This window comes from Chelonoidis abingdonii, chromosome 2 (assembly GCF_003597395.2).
Source record: "Chelonoidis abingdonii isolate Lonesome George chromosome 2, CheloAbing_2.0, whole genome shotgun sequence".
NCBI lineage: Eukaryota > Metazoa > Chordata > Testudines > Testudinidae > Chelonoidis > Chelonoidis abingdonii.
Genome location: NC_133770.1, coordinates 161,397,215 through 161,425,176, shown reverse-complemented (window position 1 = coordinate 161,425,176; position 27,962 = coordinate 161,397,215). Strand labels below are relative to the sequence as shown.

General features: G+C 49.9%; 1 protein-coding gene across 1 annotated transcript; it reads left to right on the top strand.

The window, feature by feature from the left end:
- On the top strand, nucleotides 1-27,197 carry SLC39A14 (solute carrier family 39 member 14). The gene is made up of 10 exons (XM_032800874.2): nucleotides 1-85; nucleotides 10,715-10,808; nucleotides 12,525-12,806; nucleotides 13,461-13,647; nucleotides 18,752-18,921; nucleotides 20,583-20,705; nucleotides 21,767-21,952; nucleotides 22,136-22,343; nucleotides 24,395-24,579; nucleotides 25,212-27,197. The coding sequence occupies exons 3-10, from the start codon at nucleotides 12,540-12,542 to the stop codon at nucleotides 25,356-25,358; spliced, it is 1,473 nt and encodes a 490-aa protein (XP_032656765.1). The 5' UTR covers nucleotides 1-85; nucleotides 10,715-10,808; nucleotides 12,525-12,539; the 3' UTR covers nucleotides 25,359-27,197.
- Nucleotides 27,198-27,962: the final 765 nt, after the last annotated feature.

Genomic DNA, 27,962 nt, shown 5'->3' with positions numbered 1-27,962 from the left:
CGTGCAGTCTGTGAGGGCCCGTGCGGTGCTGGGGACTGGCCGGGCTCGGGGGTGAGCGCACAGGGCCGCGGGGCTGCGCCGGCAGGTGAGGGCCGGGATCGGGGCCGGACGGCGAGTGGCCCCAGGGGCTGCAGCTCGGGCGGTGAGGTCAGGGCCGCGTGGCTAGGGGTTAAGGCTCTGGGGGGGTGCTGAGTACAGGGGGTTGGGGCACTGTGGGGTGCTGGGCAGAGGGTAGTGCAGGGATCAGGGGTTGCTGGGCAGACGGGGTGAGAGGCCAGGGCAGGGGCGCTGGGAGTCAGGGCATTAGGGCGTGCTGGGTAAAGGGGGCAGTCAGGGCACTCGGGGGTGTTGGGTAGAGGGTGTCTGAGGATCCGCAGGACCTGGCCAGTAGCGGAGGTGAGGGCTGCAGGATCTGTGGGTGAGTTTGCAGAATCTAGGCTCCAGGAGAACTGGGGGTTGAGGGGTGGAGGGGATGTGTGAACTGGGTGTGATGGTGCAGCAGAGTTGGGATGCTAGTGCCCAGTTGCTGTGATGGGCGTTGGCTCTGGGTCCCTGGGAGTGACACCAGGGCAGGTGCTGAGGGCACTAGGAATTGGGTGGTATCAAGGTGGCAGTGAGCGGGTGATCTGCCTGTGGGAGCTGCGGGGCAAGCGGAGAAGGCCCTGGCTGTGCAGTATCAGTGGTATCTGGGGGTATGACAACAGGGAGCTGAGCACCAAGGAGATGGCAGGGCACTGAGTAGGTAGAGGGAGTGAAGCCAGGGGAGAGGGAAAGAAAGACTTTGTTGTGGGTAAGCAAGGGGGCTCTGCTGGGCCTGGGGAGTGGAAGAAGTAGTGGTTTCTTCGAGAAGTGGGTAAGTGAGGCAGAGGGCTTGGAGAACAGCTGATATCAAGGCCTGGTCGGGGGCATGTAGGGAGCAGAGGTAATTTGCGGACATTCATTTGCCTGAAGGGACACTGCAGGACAGGCAGGGACACGCTTGGGGAGAGCAGTGAAACTAGTGGGCTGTTCACAGTATGCACTTATGCCTAATGGGTGCCAGGAATAAATTCCCCCCTGGAGGACTGGATGCTGCTAGAAGCCAGATATTGCACTGGAGGGGCTGCTCTTCTCTTCTTATTTGACAAATCCCAGAAGGTACCCTAGCTCCAGGTAATGCTGTAATTGTTGGCCAAGACTGCAGTCCTCACATAGAGCACATGTACTACTCAAAGCTCTGGGAGGGAGGCAGAGGGTCAGAACTCTTGGGTTCTATCCTGGTCCTACTATTCACCCCCTCTTTGGGCTTGTGCAAGTCATTTAGGCTCTGCATCTCACAGAAGAAGAGAGTTACTTCACAGGTGGATTGAGAGCTACTGGATGGAGTCTGCACAGCCTATTGGTAGAAATATTTTAATCACTCAGACCTTTCCTTTGTGTTTAAATATTTCCCTGTCACAACTTTCCCTGCTTTGCCACTTGGCCCTCGTGGCATTGGGCTGAGGCTGGAGAACAGGGAAAATGCTTAGAAATAGAAGTGACACTGGTTGCTCCCTTATCTCTTGCTGGGCTGGGGGAAATGCAGACCAACTAATTGCATAAATGCTGTGAGGTCAGTTTCGCTTTCAAATGCCCATCAGTACAAATCACCAAGGGTGTTACTAGTAGTGTGGACTTCTTGTTTGTTTTTTCTTTAAACATGATTTTTAACCTGCTCTCCTCCCTTGTTTGTGAATTGCTGCGATATCTGTAGATGCAAAGCAATACGCAAGGCAAAGGGCAGCTGGTATGCCATTCAGTCCTTGCCTTCTGCGGGAAGACTGCCAACAAGAGGGTTAATTATTACCCTGGTGGCAATGACTTTTGCTGTCTGGACACTTGCCTATGGGGAACTAGCCTGAGACGCACCATCCCGTGCCACATAGGACTGTCAGTTTTGAAAGAAAAGGCTCATAGGCCAGATTTAGACAGCCAAGAACTGTTTAGATGGGTACATGTATTCCCAGTAGGTGGTAAAGGGGATACCATTACAAGGCCAAATGCAATACTGGTATGAGCAGACACAAGTCTGGTGACATCAGTGGAGTTGTTTCTGCTTGCACTGTTGGCCTGTCGTGCATGTGTTGTAAGATTGTGGTGTATTGCACACCCCTTTATGGTTGCAGTAAGCAAAAGTGTGGGGAGATAATGTGCTTTAGAGGGTTGAGAAACATGCTGCAGTGGGAGAGGGGAATGCTAATGCTGGTACTACAGTAACGATGCTTCCCTTTCCATCCATGCTCTGGGAGGAGAAGGGGGTTAAAAACATCAGTGTTGAAGAGGCTGAATAGTCTGGAAAAGTCTGAGCTTAAAGCATGAAGGGAGTGGTTAGGCATATGGAAAATGTGCCTTTTTGACCTTTTTACAGTAAAAGCTACAATGATTTCTCCTGTCCCCTCTGCTAGAGGTTTTGAGTGCTGTTCGTGTTGACACAGCCAGTGTCTTGTGCTGTTTCTGGAAAGTGGCATGGGTTGGGTGAGTTATGAAGAGGGGTGATGATGAGACATCCCAGGGTCTTTATCAGAGGATTGCAAGCTGAGTGGTAGCACCTTACTGGTGAGCAGAAAGGGGAAGGGAGCATAATGCTACACCACCATATGCTCTTAACTCTTTGTAATTTGCCTGTTTGAACAAATAACACAAATGCTTGAAAATAACAACTTTCTCACATCAGGGTGGCTTCTTGCCCTGGGAAACATTGGTTCTCCCTCTAGCTGAAATTAACATGTTACTTCCAGGCTTGTGTTCAAGCATCACAATTATGTGTAATATTTTGCATTTCCATTGCACATTCAAAGAATTACACTTTACACTTAAAGAACTAGGGTCTATCCCTAGCTCTGCTCCTGACTCACTGTCTCCCTTGGGCAGATCATTTTTCTGCTCTGTAAGATGGGGTTAATGACGAATTCACAGCATCCTGGTTTTGAGTCCTCTACTCACTGTTTCCTCCTGACATTCAAACATCCTGGGGTTTGAGAGCAGCGGAGCCAAAGATGGGGAGGGGGACAAGGACGAAATATTGCTCTCTCCGATTCCAAGTAGGTCAAACATTGCTGCTTTTGACTGTGTCATTTTCCAGGTGTTGGGGTTGAGCCATCAAGCGGTACTTGGGGGCTAGATCTGACCTGTTTGGGACTCAGGCCTCCCACCCCCTCTGTTTAAAAGTAATGCTGCAAATCTCCTTTCCAATGAAAACCCAGCAGACTTTCAACTGTATCAAAAATATTCCTGCTCAGAGGGCTTCATGAGCTGACAGAGAGGCTAATCGGTGTTGAATCAAACAGAGGATACCTCAGGAGGTCAATCTGTGGTGGGGGTGGAGAATTCTAACATGAGATGGAACAGGCAGGATGCCAGCCAGTGTAGCTGCAGGTTTCTGAATGTGAGAGAAAGGCAGGGAGGTGGTGGTTTTCCACTAGTTGTGTGAGGTGTCTCTTGTAACCATTGCATGTGGGCAGCTGGATTGCTCCTGTTTCCAGCAAGCACTGGAAATTCCTCCCCCTCCTCTGTTCAGAAGGGGATGCTCCAGACTCGCAGCTTCTTTTCTTTCCAGGCTGTTGCCCTGTACTGTTAGTCTCCTCTGTTCTCAGGCTTTTGTTGTCTTTCCTTCCCGAGAGGCCCGCTATCCTGTCCTGTCTCTTCTCTAAACAATGCTGGTGGCTCCAAAAAAATTTAGTAGTAGAGGACAGGTCGGGGTTGATTCCTCCAGCATAGGGAAATAAATCTTGAAAGACATCCTCCATGCGTTTCTCTAGCACCCTTTACACAGCGGCATGGGAGTAGATGTCTAGCGACACGCAGGATCTGCTCTGTAGAACTCTTCCTGCATATTGTATCATCACTTTTCCTGCATGTTCTGGACCACGTGTTGTGCATGCACCAGGGACGCCAGACATGCTGTTGCCTGTCTGAAAGAGTCCCTCAGAAGAAATCTCTGCAGTCTCCCAGTGCAGCAAAAATGGCGGCAAAGCAACATGGGATTCTTCTGACTGAGGGGTTGCAGCATTCTGAGTGCTACACATTGTGTAGTCATGATCTAGGAAATGCTGACAAAGGACAAGAGGCACCATGAGGGTGTGATGGGGAATCTCATTGTGATTAGATCCCATCTGTGGTCCCAGTACACTATCAACTGAGAATGCCTTTGCTAGCTTCTGAACCTTTAAAAGAAATGCAAAAAAACACCCTGCTCCCCAGTGCCAGTGAGGTTCAGACAGAGCTCCTGGAGATCTAACCCTTTGTAATTCCTATAATGCTAGTGAAATGTGCTGGCTGCCATCTCTGGAAAGTGAACTATCCACAGGGCAGACACAACATGTGGCTCACCATCCCCTGCCAATGTGTTTTGGCCCCACTCAGGAGGAACTTCCTTTGGGGAAGCGAGGAGCTTGCTCCCTGTGGCCCATTCCATTCTTGGTCTCTTCCAAGATTGCCAGTAAGGGCGAGGTACTGACTTGTGAAACTGACACCAGTCCACCAGATCTTTCCAGGTCGGCCACTGAACAGCTGTCAGGGGAATGAGTTTTGAACACTAACAGCGTGGTCTGGTTTTGAACTGCCAACTTCAGAATGTGACTGAATCCTGTCACCTATCCTCTTTTGCCATTGAGGCTCCATGTAAACCCTCGTAATGTACTGTGACAGGTCTCTCTCTGGCTGCTCTTGCGTTGTTGTGCTCAGTTCTTGCATTGTTGTGCTCAGCTCTCCAGTGGTTATGGGGTATGTTCTTTCACAAAGAAAACCAGGCACTTTAGTTTTACTACGAGGTAAATTTTTCCAGAGGTCAGCTGTGGGTGGGGTCGGGTGGAGTGGGTTTTCCTGACTGGTTATGTGCTTGGTGTGTGTTGTGTTTTTTACCTTGGGACAGCCCACACATATTAATCACCCTAAGGTTAAAAACACACCACTGTTAGCGCTGAAGACAAGACCCAAGCCACATGCATTGCTTAGCAGGCGTCTTTTTAAACTGTAAAGCTATGACGTATGTGAGAGCAGTGTTGTAACTTCTACTGCATTGAATAGTCATTCTTGTTCTATGCCTGCACCTCAGGATACAGGGCTGGCAGAGAGAAACTTGGGAGCGGTCTGATCTTAGTGACATGCTCATAGTTTCCATTAATTCCAGTAGCTCAGACTTCTGGGAAGGTTTTTTTGTGTGTGTGGTGTTAGTTAAAAATTTCTCCTTCAGTCAGTATAATGCATTTACTGTAGTTACTGAGCAGATGACTTAGATGGTCAGTTTTAAGCAAGGCAGGAGGTGGTTAATAGGGTGTATATTTGCCCTGGAGCTGTTCAAATATATTTGATCTGGAAAAGAGGATTGGACAGAGAGGTGGCTGCATTTGCAGTGAGACAAACATTCATGGGTTATCTAGAACTAAAGGATTATGCGAAGCTTCAGAGGGACCTAACAACATGATATCAAATGCAATTCACTGCAGGTATGCTGGAAGCAGCAACTTGAATTACTCGTACATGTTGATGGGGGTTCTCCCCAACAGTCACCATTCAGGGAAACAAACCTGGGTGTCATTGTGGGCAGCTCAGAAAGGAAGTGTTTAAGGATTAAACGTGCCTGTGAATGCGGATATCACCTGCAGTTACAGTAGCTAGGATAGAAATGTGTAAGGGGTAAGTGTCTGTCTTCATGCCTATGGGTATGAGCCAGCCACTAACTGTTGGTGATCAAGAAGAAAATTCCTATGGTCAGATTATTGCAGGGTTTTACACTCTTGTCCTTATGGCACTGTGCATTTGGACTATTGATGTGATCTGCTCTGACAATTTCTGTGTTCTGTGGTGACTGGCTTAGTATGGGTTGGGGGGGACAGAAATAGCTGGTAAACGAAGTGCTGGAAAGGGGGGAGACAAGAAACCTGAGGCTATTCTTCCCTTCTCACCTAGCTGCCAAGCCCATCTAAAAAGACAGAGTAGCAGCAGCTGAGTCACGCTCCATCCTCCCAAGGGCGAGAATGTGGTCGGCCTGGGCTGTACCTTTTAACCTCAATCTCCTGTCTGTGTGCTGCAGACCTTTACCAGGCCTTGTTCCCAGTTCTTTAAAGCAGCAAGGAGCTCTGAGACAGGGTGGGAGCAAGGGGTGGGTCCTGCAGTCTTGAGGGGGATTGGCGGAAGTGTTTGTGTTCCTGGCACCTCCCGAAATCTGTGCTGCACTGCTTCCAGATGGATTGTCTTTCTCTGGATTTGTGAGAAGAGGGGTTAAATCAGCAAAGCATTCCCCCCTAAGCCCTTGCTAAAACCTCCCTGGCCAATTCCCTCTCAAGGAATTCCTGGTGCTTTTTAAAAAAAACAAAGATTTCAAAGTTGCAGTAAGCTCTTGAGACTGTGAGAATGTCGATCCCTTTTTAATAAGAAAGTGGTGGATGTGGCATAACAACACCATTGGACGCCTGGGTTTGGTTTACTTTGATTTGATTAGTCTTGTATTGGCAACAGAACCTCTGCTTCTCCCACCCAGCCTGTCAATGTGAGGGGCTGGGAGAACCACTCCTTGTAGAGCAGACCTGTCAGGAGAGGCCTTACCAGTCCAAATATGGCTCTGGCCAGTGAGCCAAACTTTTATTTTCAGAACATTTGCTTGGGTAGGGTCCAAAAAGGCCTTAGATCAACTTCTAGAGGAGACCAAAGTCTGTAACACATCAGCAAAGGTTTGTTTTGAATATGGCTGTGGGCCTAGTGAATGGGAGCTGAGACCGAATTCCCCTCTAGGTCATAGCTGTGTGTGTGTTAGCAGAGCAACAAAAGTCAGTGTCTTAAGTGAATGCAATACTGGTGTGACACGCTTCAGGCGTAGGACATATTGCACCTGCATCCCACCCATAGCAGGAGCAGCCACCACTAGGGGAGGGGAAGGGTGATAGTCCCCCTGGCCCATTCCATCCTTGGCCTCTCTGATCTTTCCCCCAGACTCATTTCACAGAGAGCACTAAACAGCTGCTAGGAGGGAGTGATTTGTGAGTCCTGCCAGCCTGAATACAAACCACCTCCATGGCCCCATAGTGAATTATCCATCCCCCTAAATCTTGCAGTAATCGGTCTGTGTCAAAGTATCAGAGTGTGTGTCAATCTTTAATGCACTTATTCTCACCACAGCTGTGTGTGGCAGGGAAGTGTTGTTATCCCTGTTTTACAGATGAGGAACTGATGTATAGAGAGGCTAAGTGACTTTCCCAGGGTCACACAGGACATCTGTCCCAGAGCTGGGAATTGAACCTAGATCTTTGGAGTCCTAGGCTAGCATCATGTCTACTTCACCATCATTCTCTTGGGCAGTTGAAGTAGTTTATGGAAGCCCAGAGTCCTGGAAATAACTATACTCACAGCAGGGACTTGTCATTAACATACAGCTATGGGTAGCATAAAATCCCTCTTTTACCTGTAAAGGGTTAAGAACCTCAAATAACCTGGTTGGCACCTGACCAAAAGGACCAATAAGGGGAGAAGATACTTTCAGATCTGTGGGAGAAGGTTTTGGTTTTGTGCTCTTTGTGTGTTCTCTCCAGGACAGCAAAGAACGAGGGCAGGGAAAATACATCTCCTAAAGCCATATTTGAGCTAAGCATCTAAGATTACAAATGGTAAGTAATAGGAAGGAAATGCGTTAGATTATCTTGTTTTAGCTTGTGAATTTTCCCTACGCTAAGAGGGAGGTGTGTGTGTGTGACTTTAAAGTTTTGCCTAGACGGGAATCCTCTGTGTTTTGAATCTGATTACCCCATAAAATTACCTTCCATCCTGATTTTACAGAGATGATTATTTTACTTTTTTCTTTATAATAAAGTTCTACTTTTAAGAACTTGATGGGTTTTTAGTGTCCTAAAAACCCAAGGGGCTGGTCTGTGCTCACCTTGTTTGCTCTCAAGCCTCCCCAGGAAAGGGGGTGAAGAGGCTTGGGGGGGATATTTTGGGGAAACAGGAACTCCAAGTGGTCCTTTTCCTAAATCTTTGTCTAATTCACTTCGTGGTGGTAGCGCAGTCATACTCTTCCAAGAACAGGGAAGAAATTGTGCCTTGGGGAAGTTTTTAACCTAAGCTGCTAGAGATAAGCTTAGAGAGTCTTTCATGCGGGTACCCACATCTGTACCCTGAAGGTCAGAGTAGGGAGGGAACCTTGACAGGACTCAAAGCAGCTTTTCCTCAGGCTTAGTGGCTAAGATACCCCACTTGCTAAAATACTGGGCACCAGCTGGGGAATGTACTGCTACTTCTGTACCGAAGTCTGGTTTAGCACCGTGTGGCCTGAGATCTGGGGAGAAATCTGGCAAGGTCTAAGCAAAGAACCTAAATCATACTGAAGTGTGCAGATGACCTTCCTGGAGAGAGAGTCTAACATTCCCTGGCACCCTGATTTTTTTGTTAGAGAGTCTAACAAATCCTGGCACCAGGTTTTTTCCCTGATAAGGTCTCAGCAGCACAATGTGTCAATGTTCCTGTATCCCAGAGACACAACTTTCCCCTCCCATGGAGACAGTCCAACTCTGCAGTGCTTATCGGAATTGCAAGCCATAGCCTCATTCCTGGACTGCAGCAAGAAACCCTGTCCATGTTGTGTCCGGGCAAGTGTCTTCCATTTCTCAGCTTTGTGGATTTATATGGAGGCTTAATTCTCTGCTCTGTGCTGGATGCTGTAATGCGCCTCCTGTTGCTGTGCTGGGGAATAGGGGGGAAAGTTTTCCTGACTCCAGCTGGCCATGAACCAGCTGGGACAGAAATAGCTGGAGTAGCTATCTGAAGCCTTCCCATGGGTGCCAGGTGGCTTTACCCTGGAGAGATTTGCCATGCAGTGCACAGCAGGTGAAATTCTGGCCTCACTGAAGACAGTGCTGCCACCGCCATTTAACTGGGCAACTATTTCACCCAACACATCGTGGTGACTTCACTGGACACATGAAACATTACCCACAGTAAGGCACCGTGTAAGCCTGTTTATTAGAATAGATAGGAGAAGTCCTAGATCAGCTCCTGTGTGTGATTTGGTGACTGTCCTGGCAGTTACAGGATACTGGTATTGGTCAGGAATATTTATAATAGTATTTTTTTAATAAGAGCCTGGAAGGGATTTTGACCCTCATGCTTCAGGAGTTCATCTTGTCTCAAGGTATGGGGGGTCAGGAGGAAACGTTTTCTGATGGCAGATAACTGCCGTCTATAAGGTTCTTGCATCATCATCTGAATCAGCTGGTATTGGCCCTTCCAGAGATAGGATGCCAGGCTAGATGGGAGCACAGATCTGATCCAGCCTGGCAATTCCTATGTTCTTGCGTAAGGCCACCCTCTTAGCGCCTCAGGGCGTATTGTGTGGCAGAGCTGGTGCTGCCCAGCATTCTAGCTCTGCGCAGTTTTATTGATTTCTTTTATATAAAAGATTAGTGATCAAGGACCAAGTAAATATAAATATGTATATGCCTGTGCCTGGGGAAGAGGCCACTGGGATATGGTTCAACTTATTTTAACCATGCTGCTAATTGTATAACATAATGCACACATCTTATTCCTCAGGCCCTCGAGCTGCTGCATGCTTCTCCTGGGCTCCCAGACAGCTCAAAATGACTTGCTACAGCCCAGCACCCAGGTTTCCACAAAGCTGCACATCCTGATCGCTGTGCTGTCATCTGTGTTTCTCCTGTCTGAATGTGGGTGTGGGATTTGTGTGAGTTAGGCTGGAAGCCCATGGAGCAGGGACCTTGTCTTGAGTGTGTGAAGCCTGCACTGGGGTTACTCAAGGCCCTGGATAGGTTGTCAGGGTAACTGACCATATGGGGAGGGGTGTGGTCATAGGAGCCCAAGTCTAAAGCCGTCTCTGCAGGCTTTGAGCAGTGGTTGTAACTTAGAAGATACAGAGGAAAGAGAGGGGTGAATAAAACCAGGCATGGTGCAGCTTTCAGGCCCTGAACGCGGCAGTCGGCTACGCCCCGGCTGTGGTGCCTATCTGTCTACGCCAAGCCCCAGCTGGGACCTGGGTGCAGTAGGCAGGTACAAATTCTCCCCCTGCACCCTCTGTGGGTCTGTGTGGAGTGGGCCTCCTGGCGCTTGGTGTCTGAGGGAAGCGAAAGCTCCTGCAGCCAGCTGACAACTCCTTGGCCTGGCCCCTTAACAGGAAGTTTTCCAAACCTCTGACCCGGCTGCTCTGGTTTCACCCCATGTTTGTAACGCTAGGTCAAGGCTGCCATGTTCAGCCTCCAGGCACTGCAGGGACTGGGGTGATGTTTGCGCCAGGGCAGCGGTGGCTGCTGGCGTGCAGGCTGTGCTCCAGAGAGCTCTGCAGTCTTGGAGGAGGCGTGTTTTGTGGGCTCTCTCCCTCAGGGCCCTGTAGACTTGAGCGTCCCCTGGAACGCACTGCTGCATTACTGTGGTGGCTCTGCTGGCATGGTGTGCTGAGAGCCTGATGGCCTTGGCGCTCTGGCGTGAGAAGATAAGAGGTGGGGGAAGCAGCCTGCAGCTGGCCCATCCCATGGGTTGCAGAAGCACAAGAGGGTGTGCTGGATCTGGGATGAATGCTTTTCAGCAGGCAGCCTTAGCCATGCACATTGACAAAACCCTTCGCTTCTCAGTAGCTCCTGGCTCGCTGTCCCGTCCCCTGGGCAGAACCTTGTGACAGCAGGAGAGCAGCATGAAATGCTATGGTCCTCCTGCTGCAAGCTCCATCCTCCCTTCACACTGCCTCTCCCCTTTGCAGGGACTGTGAGCTCTGCTGCCCGTGAGCATTCGGCACACCCTGATTGCCAGTGCCTGTTCCAGGTTACTCCAGCGTGTCTCTGGACCGGACTAAGGTGAGTGCCCTGCATCAGGGGAATGCTGCTGTGAGCATGGCTGGGGTTCTCCCAAGCAAGCGAATACCTGTGTGGTTCTGGCAGCAGATGCTCTGGGGATTCTCCCTTCATTCATAACACCATGCCTCTCGAGGTCTGCTGTCACAGCGCTGCATGGGAGTGGGGTGAGGCAGGCAGTGTGGCCCTGTCTGCCACGCAGGGCTCGGTCCGTCCTGCTGGGCTGGAGAGATGGACAGTCCCCTTTACCTCTGAATCCCTTCAGTGAGGCAGTGCTGCCTGGTGCCAGAGCCTCCCAAGGACAATTCCCACATCTGACGGAGAGTCCCTCTGTGGCTTGAGGCAAGTCACATCTCTCTCTGCCTCAATTTCCCCATAGGCCAAACGTTGGTGGTAATCCTGACCGCCTCATGTCATGGGGGTGAATGTTTCTGTATGTGCTGTATATCACCATCCAAGGGAGGGGGATGCCAGCCAGGGAGCCTGTACGGCTTCACAAGCAGCTGAGAAACTGCTAGACACAAAGCCAGCACGGTGGCCAGTGGAGACTGAAGAGGTGGCCGGTGGCACCGTTGCCGGGCCTGAGAGTTTGTAAATTACCTCCCAAGACTGATCTGCAACCTGGAATGTGCATCACCCCCATTCCCAGCTCCTGGAGTTCCAGCCGCAGTGAGAAGCACTGTGTCCCCCAGGGCTTGCGTGTGCTGCCAGCCCCTCATCTGACCTCATGGCATGCTGGACCCCTCCGTTAACGTTCCTGCCCATCTGCGTGGATGTTGATTTTCTCCCTTAAAAAATATTGACCTGACTTGACCTTTTTGACAGCAGCCCTGCAGCCTCTCTCTCTCTGCCCTTCTGCTCCAGCTCCTCGCATGCAGCAGTTCAGCAAGCAGAGCCTTTCCTGGCAGGCCTTGCAGCTGCGACCCTTTGGGAATGGGCCATGTGGCAGTGCTGCTTTCCTGGCAGTGTCTGCCTGTTTCGCCCTGTGAAATTCTTACATGGTGCAATCGCTGGTATTTGGTAGAGCTGCCATGGACTTGAAGTCCTGATCTGGGTACAGACCAGGGGGGGAAATCTCCAGGTACCTTTCCTGTGCCAGAGGGATCGGTGTTTTTGCTACTAACCGTGGCAAGTGTTGGAGTTCTGTTCCACACTGAATCATCAGCCTGTGCAGGTAAGGGAGCTGGGCAGTGTGGCTATCACACTAACAGCTGGACACCTGCAGGTGGCATGGGGTTCAGTGATGTTCAGCTGCAAATGGAATCTGCTGCCCCTGCAGGGCACACTGCCATACTTTGCAGGACGTAGGAAGGCCTGTGTCACGCTCACCGCTGGGTGCACGTTATCTTGCATGGGGAAGTCGAGTAAAGGATAGGACAGCTGGAAGGATGGGGCCTAATCCAGCCAGGCTGAGATGCTGGAACAATTTGTGTAGTGGGGGTTCTGTATAGAATGGAAACCACTTCAAATCAGGGGGTGCAGCAGCACTCCCAGTTCCAGCATGTGTGCAGCCAGGTGTGCTCACTGGAGTGGGTCTGATCCAACAAGGTGCTTGCTGCATGCCTTAGCACCTAGGCTGTCTGTGCCCTTTCAGTCCAGCAATCAGTGGCTGGTGCTGGACATGGAGACTGTTGCAAGGAACTGTCTGGAGTGATTACCTTAGTGCTCAGGGCTGCAGGGAACACTAAAGTTAATCACAGCATCTGTCTCCTTTTGCAGGATCGCCTGGTCACCATGGTCCTGGGTGTGAGTCCCCGACGTCACCTCCTGGTGATGCTGCTTTGCCTCCTGGGCATTTCCTGCCAGGCGCGGGCTGGGACGGACGCCTCACTGCAGCCTGCTGTCACTGCAGCTTCCTTTCTGCAGGATCTCCTGCACCGGTACGGCGAGAGCGACGTGCTGACCGTGCAGCAGCTCAAGGCTCTGCTAAATCGCCTCGACGTGGGGGTGGGGCATGAGAACGTCTCCCGATCAGAGCTGCAGCGCAGGAACATCTCCCGGGTAATGTGAATTCCTGTGTGTCCCCCTCTGCAGTGCCCCAGGAGGGATGGCCCGAGCCTAACACACGGCCCCTCATAAACAGTGTGGGATCGCCATGCCACTGGCTAAGCTTGTCCGGAATGGATGATCAGATGGGCCATGTTCTCTGCAGGGATACTCCTTGGGCTCACGTGGGCCCTGTGTCACCCATGCAGGGAATCTGCTTGAGCTCCACTCTGGAGGCCATTGCTTCCCCTGCTATTTCGGCTTGCTCCCCTCGCTGCCCCAGCTGCTGTGCATTGTGTTCTGTGTTCTGCTCCCAGGGAGCCAGCTGGTGAAGTTGGGCAAAAGTTGGGGGGAATCCATTACAGGCCAAGCAGAACTGCTGTGATGGTGGGAGTTGGGATATTGCCTTTGAGTGGAGAGAATTCTCAGGGAGGGGGAGGAAAACAGCCCCTGCAGCTAGGTGGTTTGTGGGACCCATTAGACATGCAGAGGGAGTTAGGGCCTCACATGCAGTGGGATAGGCCTGAGTCCAGCGAGGGGTTGCTGTGTGTGCATTGCGCCAGGAGGGAGAGGATGCAATCAAGGAGCCCTCTGGGAATGCCCATATTGCCAAGCCGGACGGCCGAGCACAGCCATGGGATGCTAAAGGTGTCTCTTTCCCCACGCCAGTGCTTCAGCTCCTCTGAGCTCCTCACCACCCACAACCTGAGCGAAGGGTCCCATGTTGGCCCGAGCAAGTTCCAGGAGTTCTGTCCAACCATCCTTCAGCAGCTAGAGTCTCGGGCATGCACGGCAGAGAACCTGGAGAACAAAGAGAATGAGCAGACGGAGAAGGGGAAACCCAGCTCGGTGGAAGGTGAATGGATAGCCAGGGGGCACAGAGAGGGGGACTGGGATCCGCTTTAGGCATTGCTGAAGCGTAAGCTTTCTGATCACCTCTCTCGAGTGCAGGGCACTGGTGCTTTTTCTAGCCCTCACTGCAGAAACAGGGCATATTCTGAGCCTAATGTGATAGAGCCTGTTCATAACACTTCTCCTTCTCAGCCAGCAGCTCAGCTCTGCAGCCAGAGCGACACACTGGGGCTGTGCAATGCTTCCAGAGCTCTGTCTTTGGCTGACAGCAATTAGAAAATGGCGCTAGCCTGCCCAGAAAGAGAGGAAACATGGGATGGAGAGAGTGGAATCATGGGATTTTGGGAAGTTTGATTACCAAGTCCCAGAATTCCACTAGCTTCACTATATATCCCACAATGTGCAGCGAGAAAAATCCCAGAATGCACTTGGCAAAGCAAAGGAGCATGGGATACCCACCTGGAATGCCACACAGCGTGCACCAGCCCCGCCGTAGGCACACAATGATGTGAACTGGCACAGCTGTCCCATGTGCATGCTGTTAGTGCAGCTTACATGCCACACACCAGCTAGTGTGTGTCAGCCCAGTATGAACTAATTCCCCATATAGACAGGCCCTTTGGTACACAGGGGAGTTGTGGATACAGAGATCTTAGGCAGAGGGGACCTTTTTTGCATTAAACCACAGGTTTCCAAAAGGTATCCCTTTGAAGGTGCTTTCTGAGTTGAATGTGGAATTGGGCTGGCAGTTGTGATGGGGCTGCTTGCTAGGTACTAGCCCAACTAATGCTAGATGGCAGAGTGCAGGGGCAGGGTGGTCTGAATCGCCATCCCCCAGCTGTTACATTACTGAAAGTCGCATCAAATGCCCCCACACCTCCATTTTCCCATCTATAATCTGTGTGGCAATCCTTACCTGTCTCCCAGGAGGCTTGCCTGAGAGTGAAGTGCTTTGGGATGAAAGATGCTGTCAAAATGCACTGTACAGCTATTAAGCTGGTCCTCTTAGCGATGGCTTTGGGGCAGTTGTTTGGAACCAGAGGGAACCCAATAAAATCACCCCTCTACACCTGCATATGCAAGGCTGGATTTTCTGTGTTTCCTTAAGTCATTGCAAAGACTTTTCATGGTAGGTGGGGGGAGAGATTTCTCTTGATAACCTTGGAAAGCAAACTTTCCTGGGGTAGCTTGGAATCTTGATGGCTTTTCCCCAGTGTAATTTTCTTGCAGATTGCATTTAAAGTGCGGAGGCACTAGTGTTTGCAGCCTGTTGAATCTGCCCTCGCCTTCCCTACCAATGGCACTGCTGGGCAGAGAGAGAGCAGTAATTGGACCATTGACAATGCAGAGGGGAGAATTTGCTGCTGGGGCATGTGACTTTAGTTCCCAGAGCAGTCAGTGCTCTCTTGCACCATAGTTATAGCGAAGGCAGTGCCCTCTATCAGTGAGAAAGTAGTGATTGGTTACCTGTATTTGTGTCCTGCTACCGCAGCCCCACACATTCTCTCTCACGCTTGTTCCAGGTTAATTAAGCTCAGCAAGGCCTGTTTTTTATCTTTCACTAGTGGATCTGGTTGCAGGTTAATAAATAACAGGGATTTCTATAGCCCCTTTCATCCAAAGCACATTACAAACTGTTTACATGAATTGCATTTTATACACTCCTAAAATCGCTGCCACCTCTGAGTGGACCCCAGCAGCTGTCTCAGTGGTCACAAAACAGCGCTGAGGGACAGACTGAGGAATAGCATGCCATCCGTCACCTGGCAGTTACAGGAGAGTGCAGAGAGGCAGCATGCAATTGCTCAGCTTAGATTTCCCACAGATGCCAGGTTTGTATTATGGTAGTGCCTTGGGGCCCAGCCATGGACCCCGTTGTGCTAGGCGTTGTGCAGACACTGTCCCAAAGGAGCTTATCAAAGTAGAGTCCTAGGTTAACTTTCAAAAGTGCCTGGAGACCTGCAACAATCAAAAGTGGCCCAGGCCTCTGATTGGCTTCTCAGAACAATAGCGCCCCCTATTGGAACACACAGTTATTGTCTCAGGACCTCCTTGTTAGACCACCTCTGGTGCCTTCGATTCTCCCCCATGCTCACAGGCGTTCTTTGCTCTGGCTCACTTTGTCCTGCCTGTTAATGGGCTACAACTGAGCACAGCACCTGGAGCATAATTACTGCCAGTGCCCTTTAAAATAATTCAGAGACATGGAGAAGCATTAACCAGGTTTATTTTCACCCTCTCGCCTTCCTGTAACTGTCCCACCGTTAAAGTATCTCAAGGAGCACAGTGGATGGGAGTGATCCTCTGTCACAGCAAGGCCCCCTCCTCAGTGCGGCCTGACTCCCCTGGCCTTCCGTGCCCAGCTGTATGCAGAGCTGCTGGCATCTGCCCCTTCCCACCCCCAAATAGCCTTGGTAATCCAGCCCTCATTTCTTCTTGTTCCACAGTGTGGGGCTTTGGCTTTGTCAGTGTGTCACTGATTAACCTGGCCTCCCTCCTTGGAGTCTTCATCGTGCCCTGCACCAACAAGGCCTTTTTCCAACGAGTCCTCACTTATTTCATCGCGCTCTCCATTGGGACGCTGTTCTCTAATGCGCTCTTCCAGTTGATCCCAGAGGTGCAGTAGAACATGCCCTGCCCTTCTCTCTGACCCTCAAGGGGCTGGCTCTCCCGCTGGCCTTTACAGCAGCCCCTGCCAAACAGATTTCTCCATCGCCAAGACCGAGGGAAACTTTTCTTCCATGCTTTCCAGGTCCTTTCTGCTCCTCTGAGCACCAGGAAACATCACATGGTCTCTTCAGGGTCAACCTTTGGTGTTCAGGCAGCATGGGGAGCCCTGTGCCATCCTAGCTTGCTTCCCCCTTCCTTCCTGTGGAGTTGCCTGCAGCCTCTCTGAGAACAGCAATATCCTGTAGTCGCAGTGCAGTTGGCAGGGATCCTAGGTCTGGAGGGAGGGAGAAGAGAGCTCCCTTCCCCCATGTGACTCCTGCTGGGTGGTCACACAGCCCCTCTCCTCCCACTCGGTTGTAGTGGTTGGAAATATGGGTGGTCCTAGCTCCAGTGAGATCTCTCTGCTCGTGGAACAGATTGTAGTAATAAAGATCCCTTGCTCTTCATGTTCCTGTTAGCCTTTGGTTACCAAAGGGGAGACTTCCCAAAGCCTGCCTGTGGTGAGTGACACTAAGCATAGACAAAGCTTATGCAAGTACATCAGGCAGTGTCTGGGAGCTTTAAGAGGACAGGGCACTCCTGTGCTGGGTTGGCAGCATCTGTGCTACGTCAGCGTTGGTCTGATGGGCAGAGCCTGGTGTAGGGTCATTCCTGGAGCTCATAAGAAGGGTGTGAGGAAGGAAGGAAGGACGGAACAGAGGGTAAAAATGCACAGAAGGGATTGAAGAAACCCCTCCTGCCAGGGATCCCAGCTTTCTCCTGGCTCCTGGTCTTGCTGATTAAAGGCGGCAGAGCCCCTGAAAAGATCGATGCAAAGTGAGGTTTCCTGGTGCCCTGATGGGTTTGTCAGATACATTACAAACTACTTTTTATTTTAATTGCACAATTCTGGAGCTAAATAAATATCCCCATGTGCTTTACAATCAGATGTTGGAAACACACACATTCCTCCAGCATCCTGCTTTCTGGCAGCAGGATTTTCTAAGCAGGGTCTAGGTGCTTAGGGACCTCAAATCCATTCAGATCCTCAAACTTTCAGCCTAGAAGTCATGGAATTAAAATAAAATCTCAGCTTCTCACTGGAGTCATCCTCCCGCCGTGATCCCAGGGCTGCTTTGCATTCAGTATGTGTGCATTGTACTGCCCTGAAGAAGACAGGGTATCTAATCATTAATTACCCTTCCTTGCCAGTGCTCCAGAGTGCAGGATCTCTTGGCTGTTTCAGTCAAGTGCCTGTTGGCAAGCAGACGGAGTTGGGGACAGTCGGTTTGGTGCTTGTTTCTCTTGGCCCCTTGCAAGCTAAAACAAAGCTAGTATGTTTCATGTTGAGTCTTCCAGGCTTGGTGGTCTCAACCTGACTCCCAGTATTCCTACATATCCCATGCTGGCAAGGGCTGTTACCCCGTCTCTAAACCAGAGTCTGATGGAGCCCCTTGCTTGTGGGACTTGGGGAGGTATTTTTCAGCTCCAGAACTGTCACTTTATTGTAATTTTTTTTTAAAAAAACTGAAGAAAATGCCTTGTATCTTGATCTGATGGGAACTAAAATGATGGCATACACTCCACCCCCATGGGACGCACGTTGCAGGAGAACTCCCACAGCATGGAACGTAAATGCAGGTTAATCCATTAGGCTGGAAGCGCCTCATACAACCCAGGCAGAGTGCTTGGTCTCTCTGATGTTGTCTGGTGCCCAGATACTCCAGTGATGAGTGCACTAGGCATGCACAGGGTGAAGAGACTCAGCTGTGCGATGAGGGTGGAGTGTACGAGATGCTAGCTGTAAAATTGAAGTGCTCCATGGGATGCTGGAACTCTGACACGCCCCCTCCCCTCCCCCCAATTAAAGGGGCCTTATACCCTTGGGAATGGCATGTGCCCACTGGGAGCCTGACAAGGTCACCAGGAAAGTGAATCTGTTTTGGGAGTAGAACCCTGATTTTTATTTCTCTCTTCAAAATATACTTCATGTCCACCTGCCACAAGCTAACCTCCATTCTTGGAGTGTTTATTGTAAAGTAAGAGCCTTGTTAGGATGAGGAATCTCATTCCTTCACCCAGACCTCTGCTTCCCCAAGGAGAGAATCCATCCTTTTGTCAGTCTGTGGTGCAGCTATTCACAGCAGCTGCATCCTGCAGTGTGGGCTGTATGGCTAGCTCTGCTGATTCACATTCCCTGTAGTGTTGCAGCCGTGATCCTGCCCTCCCCAAAGAGGCTGGCATGTCAGAGTTCCAGAGCGATCTTGTACCAAGTTTGCTTCTGGCCTCCCTGAACCAATTCCAGATTGATATGAAATCACTAATGAATGTCCCCTTTTTCTCCTCCCTCCCCCCCCCCCTCTGGTGTGGATTCACTTCTTTGCTGTCCTGTGTTGATTTCGCTGGACTCTCCTGCCCTTTGTGGTGTAACTGGGGTGGGGTTGGCACGCACGCTGCAGTCTGGGGTTACGGTTTCCTCTGCGTGACCGTCATCTCCCTCTGCTCCCTGGTGGGAGCCAGCGTGGTGCCCTTCATGAAGAAGACCTTTTACAAGCGGCTGCTCCTCTACTTCATAGCTCTGGCGATTGGAACTCTCTTCTCCAATGCCCTCTTCCAGCTCATCCCGGAGGTATGGTGAGGGCCTTCTGGCCGTGTGTGTGTGTGTGTATGTAAGCCAGTGGGACTTGAGGAGAAACATGAGTGACTGCTGCAGGAAGACACAGATATGGTCAGACCTGGTCTGTGGCTGCATCTGGTGCTGGAAACGTTTTAAGGCCCATCAGCAAGGCTAAATTCTGCTGTATGACTGTGTTAAGCTCCTAGCTGCATTGCCATTGACTGTGTGACCATGGACAAGTCACTTCCACCTCACCTTTTGGTGCCTGTGTGCCTATCTATAAAATGGCACTGATGGTATTTATTTACCTGCTAGGATGAGGTGTCTGGCCACGGTCTAGCACTATCAGAGGACCTCGGAGCCATAGGGTATGTCCACACTATGGAGACTGTATAGTTACAGCTATGGCTCCACAGCTATGCTGGCATAACCCCATATCTTAGAATCAGCCTGTACCAAGGGAACGCGTTTTTCCAGTGCTGTAGGAAGCCAACCTCCCTGAGCTATAGTTGCCGTGTCAAAAAAAGCATTTGTCCATTGACCTACTTACATCTACGGTGGGGATTAGGTCAGCATAGCAGTGGTGTGTGTGTGTGTGGTTTTTTTTTGTTGTTGTTGTTGTTTTTTTTTCCTTCCTTCTCCCCTCACACCTGAGCTATGGCAACCTACTTTTAAGTGTAGACCAGGCCTTAGCCATTTTCAGGCCATATAAAGAAAGTGGCTTTGATGTGTGAACAAAACCAGGCTTGACTGGGTCACTTTTATGGTAGAGAGCAGACGAGGTGGAGAGAAGACTCCATGTTGAGGAGAATCTTAGCTGCCTGTTGGTGTCACTCGCGTCCCTTATATACGGCTCAGTGTTTGTGCTGGCCGAGAGTAGACACGCTTAGTCCCGGTGGTGAGTTCATTGTGAGAAGTGGCTTAGACAGTCTGGGCTTTGAGATAAAAGGGTCCCCAAGCCCATGTGCTAGAACTTGCCGAAAACACCTTCTATGCACCCAAGAAATGAATAAACTGAGAAAGGTGGAGTGTTACTGTTCAGAAAACCCCTACTCAGGTACCTGATATGTGATCGTTGGTGCAGTTGCTGTGCAGTTGCTTCTCCTGATTCCGTGCTCGAAAGAGAGTAGGGAGGTCAGCTAATGATGTATTAGCAAGCCCACTCCCAGAAAACAAGAGAGTTGATTGGCCCACCTGCCTGTGTTTATATTCACACCTGACTTGTGAGAGGAGGGACAGTGAATTTAAAACCAATAGATGTAAAGCAAAGGCATTTTATAATTAACCTGTGGAACTCATAGCCACAGGATATCAAGATGAGTAGCTGAGTGAGATTATGGAGATATTGGATACTTTTTAGATTAATGTGAGTAGGATCTGCAGTGACACTGTGTCTGAGATAAAACTGAGATGGGCTAACAGTTCTCATGCATCAGGGCATGAGCTGATTACATCTGGGGTCAGGAAGACATTCCCTTCTAGCATGCAGTTGTATTGCACAATGAGGTGTGTTAGGCCTTTCTCTGAAGCACTCATTGGGGGAGAAAAGACTAACTGAAGTGCTGTTCTGCTGTCCCTGTACTGAGAGCTCCTACAGACAAGGGGAGGGGAGGCAAGGGATGCTGCTGGAGTTCATGGTTCTCAAACCTTTCTCTGTTACCCCTTGTCTTCAGGCCTTTGGATTCAACCCTCAGAAGGCTGATTGTTTCTCCAAATCTGCAGTGGTCTTTGGGGGCTTTTACTTGTTCTTTTTCACAGAGAAAATCCTGAAGATGCTTCTCAAGCAGAAAGATCAGGTGAGGTTGAGCTAGTCCCATGGGGGAGCGGGTTAGGCATTCCCAGATGGTATCTGCCAGAAAGGTGCTTCCCAATGGGCTTACTCTAATGCAGTTTTCAAACAGGTCCACTCAGGAAAGGCCACCTGCTTTACTGACTCTTAAATCCTGTGTGTGAAGAGAAAAGCTTAGATCCGGGGTGGCCAACCTGAGCCTTAGAAGGAGCCAGAATTTACCAGTGTACATTGCCAAAGAGCCACAGTAATTAGTCAGCCGCTCCCCTGTCCTGCTCTCAGCGCCTCCCGCCCACTGGCAGCCCTGCCAATCAGCGCCTCCCTCTCCCTCCCTGCACCTCCTGATCATCTGTTTTGTGGGTGCAGGAGGCTCTGGGGAAGGAGGGGGAGGAGTGAGGACATGGCAGGCTCAGAGGAGGGGGCGGGAAAAGGTGTGGGGGGCAGGGCCTGTGGCAGAGCCAGGGGTTGAGCAATGAGCACTCGCTGGCACATTGGAAAGTTGGCGCCTGTAGCTCCAGCCCCAGACCTGGTGCCTGTACAAGGAGCTGCATATTAACTTCTGAAGAGCCGCATGTGGCTCTAGAGTCACAGGTTGGCCACCCCTGGCTTAGATCTTTGTATAACAAACAATGGTTCCCTTTTTTCATTTAGGGGAGGGTGATATTTTCAACAGAGAAGGGGGAAGTAAGAGACACTTGGGCATGATGCTGTATGTTTCTTCCTTCTCCTGATCCACCCCAAAAGCTGTCACATGCCATCCCAGAAATAGCTGTAGTGACTCGTGTGTGTAGTTTGTACAGTTGGTTAGCAGAGGTGGAAGTGCTCTGGGATGAAAGATGCTATGAAAATGTACAATCACAATGTTGGGTTTTAAAAACAAAGACACACTAGTTTCCTAGTGGTTTTAGTCAGCTTCAGCATCGCCGTCTCTGTGACGTTTCCTGTTCTAGCTTGTGGGCAAGCTAAAATAATCAGCATGCCCCAGGCGTTTGAGCCGGAAATATACAAGTGACTGCACGCATCCATGCTGCATGTGGCTAAAGCCTGTAAATCTGTGTATCCTTCCAGCACCATCATGGGCACAGCCACTACAGCCCTGAGACCCTCCCCTCCAAGAAGGACCAGGAGGAAGGGGTCACTGAAAAACTGCAGAATGGGGACATGGATCACATGATCCCTCACAGAACCAGTGAGCTAGAGTGCAAGAATCCAACTGTGGATGAGAAGGTCATTGTGGGCTCTCTGTCTGTCCAGGTTAGTGCTTATTCCCTGGGGTTGTTACCAGTTACAGCTACTGATTGGAGGCGTTGGCTTAGTGTGCAGAGATGGGCATGACATTGGGCAGCGCAGTAAGACAAATGGAGTTGTCTGCAGTCTGGTGTGGGTTGGTGACCCAGCCAGTGGGATTCACATGTGACTTTGGGTGTTCCCTTGCAGGACCTGCAGTCTTCCCAAAGTGCGTGCTACTGGCTGAAGGGGGTGCGATACTCTGACATTGGCACGCTGGCCTGGATGATCACCCTGAGTGATGGGCTCCACAACTTCATTGACGGCCTGGCCATCGGTGCCTCCTTCACCGTGTCTGTCTTCCAAGGGATCAGCACCTCCGTGGCCATCCTCTGTGAAGAGTTCCCCCACGAGCTGGGTACGTGGCTTTGACGATGCAATTCTGGCGGGACCCAACTTACAGTGCCAGTTCAGGACCATTTGCTTAAACAGGGCAGTCACAGCCCAAGGCTGGGGTTTTTCTTCCTCTAAGGCAAACCAAACCAGCCAGGCAAAGAGAACTTCGATTTCACCCCACTGGCTAACCACAAGTCACACTAAGCAATTTCCTTAGACGCTCCAGTCTTCCAGTATTACCACCAGTCCCACTCATCCTGGGGATGAATGGTTATGAAAACCAACACCCTAATAAAAGAAAACAGTTCTCTTGATTCCAAAGAATCAAGCCTCAGACCCAAGTCAATGTACACATCAGATCTTACCCACAAATCACGCTGTTGCCAATCCTTTAGAATCTAAAGGTTTATTCATAAAAGGAAAAAGATATAGATGAGAGCTAGAATTGGTTAAATGGAATCAATTACATACAGTAATGGCAGAGTTCTTAGTTCAGGCTTGTAGCAGTGATGGAGTAAACTGCAGGTTCAAATCAAGTCTCTGGAGTACATCCCCAGCTGGGATGGGTCATCAGTCCCTTGTGTAGAGCTTCAGCTTGTAGCAAAGTCCCTCCAGAGGTAGGAAGCAGGATTCAAGACAAGATGGAGATGAGGCATCAGCCTTATATAGGCTCTTCCAGGTGTAAGAACACTTCTTTGTTCTTACTGTGGAAAATTACAGCAAAATGGAGTCTGCAGTCACATGGGCCAGTTCCTGCACACCCTGCTGAGTTACAAGGCGTATCTGCCTCCTCTCAATGGGTCAATTGTGTAGCTGATGGTCCTTAATGGGCCATCAAGCAGGCTAGGCAGAGCTAACACCAACTTGTCTGGGATGTCACCCAGAAGCATAGCATAAGTTTGAAATACAGACAGTTTAGAGCCAATATTCATAATTTCAACTACAAAATTGATACACACACATAGACAGCATAATCATAACCAGCAACCCATAACCTGGTCTTAGACACCTTATATGACCCCCATTACATAAGATTTGGTGCCACTACAGGACCTTGGTTGCAACCATGTTCTATATGGTCCCAGATTATCTCAATAACATCACAGTGGCTCTTCAGCTGTGCACCATAACTGCATTTGGTCGCCATCCAGCCAAGTATTTAAGCATGTGCTTAAGTCCTTAAGGAAAGCGTGAAAGCACTTGTTGAACTTGAACTTATTTCACCATTTTCTTTCAACCGTCAACAAAATATACCAACTTCTTGGTCATTTAAAGAGAAGTTTGTGCGTATGGTGGAGGGCGGTATGTGAAACAGTACTAGCCAGGGGAGGAAAGCTGCTGAATCACATTGTGTAATCTGTTCTGAAAACCAGGGGTGTTTGTCATTAAATTTTAGATCGTGAGACAGCTGGTAAAACACCTGTGCTGTGTTTGAATGTCAAGAGTTATACGTGGAAGTAGATGTACACCTTGGGCACTTGGTGAATCAGCAAGTCTGTCAGTGTAGCAAAGTTTTGGTTCCTTTGTGCTAGGATGTCCTTGTTCTTGCAGTTAACTGTCTTGATGGGGCTTGACACAAGATGGCTTCTTGAGCAGTGTTGTGCACTGCTCTGAGGGTTAGGAGAACCTGGGTTCTGTTCCTGCATTTACTGCCAGCTCGCTATGTGACCGTAGACCAGTCACTTCCCCTCTCTTTACTTCTGTTTCCCCAGGTGTAAATCAGAATAATGGTACAGTACTCTCTCTTTTTTTTAAAGCACTTTGAGGTCTACGGATGAAGATGGTCTATAAGAGCAAAGCATTATTATTATTTAGTTTATGTAAGGCCTTGATTCAGCAAGAGGGTTGAGCGTTGAAGCATTTCAGGAGTCTCATTGACTTTGACTTCAGTGATGCTACTCACATGCCTAGAGTTATGCATGTGCTTAAGCATCTCAGTGAAAAGGGAGCCTGAGTGCTGTTGTCTGGTGGGATGCTGCATTTGGGCAGGAGTTTGCTGATGCATCCATCGCATAAATGATCATGTGTAGCTGTCTGTCTCCTCCTCTCCTTACATTTTCCTCCCTTTTGCAGGTGACTTTGTCATCCTGCTAAACGCCGGAATGACAATCCAGCAGGCGCTCTTCTTCAACTTCATCTCGGCCTGCTGCTGCTACCTAGGACTGGCCTTCGGGATCCTGGCCGGCAGCCACTTCTCTGCTAACTGGATCTTTGCTCTGGCTGGTGGGATGTTCCTCTACATTGCATTGGCTGACATGGTAAATCCCAAGCCAACAGTAATGGAGGGCTGCTGGCTAGGGGATCGGAGCATTGCAGGGTTGTTGTTTTTCCTGCAGTGACCACCGACCACTGAGCACTGATGAGCCTCGGTCACGATTATTGTTGCACTGCAAAGCTTCTAGGATGCAGAGCTTTGGGAGCTAAGAGGACTTGCCTAATGACAGCGCTCCGCAACATCATGTGCTGTACACCAGAGTTCGCACCCGGCTTTTCACAGTGAGGCCTCTGGGTGATTTTGAGGGAGGAGTATTGACTGGCCTGTGTAAGTCAGGAGTATTTGCAACCCTGGGCACGGAGGGAAGAATGGTGACAATAGCATGCACAGAGGGATGGTTATTCCCTCATGCCCACCAAATGGAGGGTGTGTAGCTAGCCTATAGCCAGACCACTTTGAGCTATAAATTTATCAGATCTTAGCCTAGCAGGGTTGGACAGAGTCAGATCAAAAATACTTGGCCTTGATTGTGAATAGCTCTATATAAATTAATGCCTAATAACAGATGGGGGTGGGGAGAGAGGAATACAGTGCTGGGATCTGCAGCTGCGAATTCGCAGGGAGCCTGGAGGGGGGAGAACTTCCACGACTGAAACGTTCCGATTCTTTTCCCAGTTCCCGGAGATGAATGAAGTGAGTCAGGAGGACGAACGGAATGGCAACGCCTTGATCGCCTTCGCTATCCAGAATGCAGGGCTGCTGACGGGATTCGTTATTATGCTGCTGCTCACCATGTTCTCGGGCCAGATCCAGATAGGGTAGGGATGGACCTGGTTTGACTGGGCTTCCCCATCCTCAAGCATATGAGCTGACAGCACCTGTGTGAAACATCAGCATTGCAAAAGCACTACAGAAAAGAGGCATTTTTTTAAAAACTATCCCATAGACTTTGTATTGTTTATTTCAGGGGGCTGATGAAGCTCCTTGCCCTAGATCTATAGTGACCCAAGGACCTGTTTCCAGTGTAGCATCTCTTCTACTCTCTTTGCATCAAAGGGACTCCTGGGAAGGACGTGTGAGAGGATCAGGAGAATGGGCTCTCTGGCTGTATCGCTCCCTTCAGAGAGCTCCAGCCATGGACATTACTTCTTCCTTTCCTCTTCGAGTGGCTGCGGATGGATGTGGTATTGGTGCTGGACGGGAGGCTACTTTACTAAGCAGACGCTGTTGTTGAGGCTTGTACTCATCCATCCCTCATACTCAATCCCTCCACAGGCAATGGAAATGTGAGGCATAGGAACAACCGTGAGTCCCAGGACAGCCCCAGTATTTACATCCGTTACCTGTAGCCTCCGATGCTCTGGTTGTGCCAGTAGCCGGTGTTTCTCTTTAAGATGGGGAGCATGCCTGCCTTTTGGACCTAAATATGTAGTCGAGACCTGTTCAAGAGTGGCTCTCTTCATCCAAAAGCTTCCCTTGCCAGGGTCTCTGCAGTGTGCGCTGGGCTGGAGGAAGGGGCAGAGTGTGAAAGAGAGATGAAGAGGTTTGGGAACGTCGCACTGGAGAGGGAAGAGCAAGACCATATCCTGCTGCTGTGCTGGAACACTCCTTTTCTGGCACAGATAGTGGATACTGAACTGGGCAGGCAGCTTAGGTTTCCCTGCCCCCCTGCTCTCCTAGTCACAGCTGTTGCTGCTCTGGTCTCTTCCCACTTAGCTGCACGGGCAGCACTGAAGATGCCAGGGCAGGAGAAGTATTTGACATGCAGTCAGGCTGGCTTCGGGGTGGGAGTTATACTTCTGTAGGGATTTAATGAACTATACAGGTGCATCTGCTGGTCAGAATTACTGTAATAGACACTTCTGGGTGGTTTCCAGGAGGTAGAACAGCCAAACACCGCTGCCTCTCACAGGAGTCCCTCCACAAAGAGGAAGAGTGCTTAGATCCCTCCATCCTAACTCAGGACACTTTGAGAGCAGAGGGAGTGGAGCTGTGAAGCGAAGATGCTGCAAGATCTCACCGTTGCAAGGGAAGAGCATGGCAGCTGCAATCAGGCCAGGGCGGTGTGGAACACAAGTCCTGGTGCCAGTTTCTCAGGCCTTCCTGCGAGAGCGATCCTTACACTGTGACCAGGTTCACTTTGAATTGGACATCTGGTTTTAAATACTGACACTGAGTTTCAAGGTTTTTTTAAAAATACTGTACTTTTCTTCAGGGCACAGGGTCCCAGGAACACAGTCTCTGGAACTGGAACCCAGCTCTGGGTGGCAGCAGGAATTGGGAAGGGAGTTAAAGGCATTTCAGAGCTCTACTTCTGGGCTAGCTTTCCTCCAATTCACTAGGTGAACCAACTTATTGTTAATGTTTGGCCCCTTCAGCTTGGGCAGGGAATAAGGTTCCAGACTCTGCCTCCCATGGTTGTGAATTTATGGCTACTGACTAACAGAAGTTCCTGCCTCTGCTACTAGCTTGTTGGGTGACCTTGGGCTAGTCACTTCCTCCCCTTTCTGTGCCTCAGTTTCCTCATCTGAAAAATGGGCATAATGATGTTGACCTCCATGGTAAAGTGCTGTGACATTTACTGATGGAAAAACATGAGATAAGAGCTAGGGATGATGATTATTCTTATTTCTGTGAGGGGCATCAAGTTTATTGCTGCCACTCTGTCTCTTGTGATCATTCCGTCTGCCTGATTGGCCGCCTGGTGCATAAGGGAACGGTTGTTGTCCAGTCCCTTGTCTTGTAACTTGTCCATTGACAAACAAAGTTGTGTTGCCTTGTTATGCTGTCCTCATAGCAGAGGCTGAGCAGAAGCAATTCCTGATGGTTTCCCCCTGCACCCCTTCAGAAGAAAGGTGAAAGGCCTGTTCGCTTATCACACCCCATGCTTTCACACCCCACACCTCAAGGATTTAGACCCCTCTTTGGTAAACGTGAGCTACACCCAGACCCACTGTCTGCCTCCCTTCAATGAGGGCAAGCCGAGATCAGAGTGACTCCAAAGGAATAGATCTCATAACCAAAACCACCTGGGACAACAACTGGCAGGCACAGCCCCTCCAGCAGGATCATGACTTGCTTTGACTGACTTCTAATGTTGAACTTTAACTCGCTCAATAAAGACTAGACATCAAACCCCAGTCTCCTGTAGCTGTCAGTCACCTGTTCCACTGCACTAGCATGATTGGCCCTAGTGGAGACACACAGCTGGGTATTATTTACATATGGCAGCAACCAGAGTCCTTGTCTCCTTCGTAGCACTCCTAGTGTCCTTGTAAACACATTGAACAGTATAGAATCCTGTCGTACCTGTGCATTACAGACTTTTGTTCACATAACCAATTATCCATAATAGCCTACTGGGCTATCCTACTTTAAAAACAGTTTCAGAGCAGCTCTGTCAACTTGGGCAAAGGACCACAGTCT

What these genes read in the sequence shown, in the direction of transcription:
- SLC39A14 (XM_032800874.2), top strand. Translation starts at nt 12,540, where the DNA reads ATGGTCCTGGGTGTGAGTCCCCGACGTCACCTCCTGGTGATGCTGCTT. An exon ending in AGCGCAGGAACATCTCCCGG is followed by an intron (nt 12,807 to 13,460) that starts GTAATGTGAATT and finishes TCCCCACGCCAG; the next exon opens with TGCTTCAGCTCCTCTGAGCT. An exon ending in ACATTGCATTGGCTGACATG is followed by an intron (nt 24,580 to 25,211) that starts GTAAATCCCAAG and finishes TTCTTTTCCCAG; the next exon opens with TTCCCGGAGATGAATGAAGT.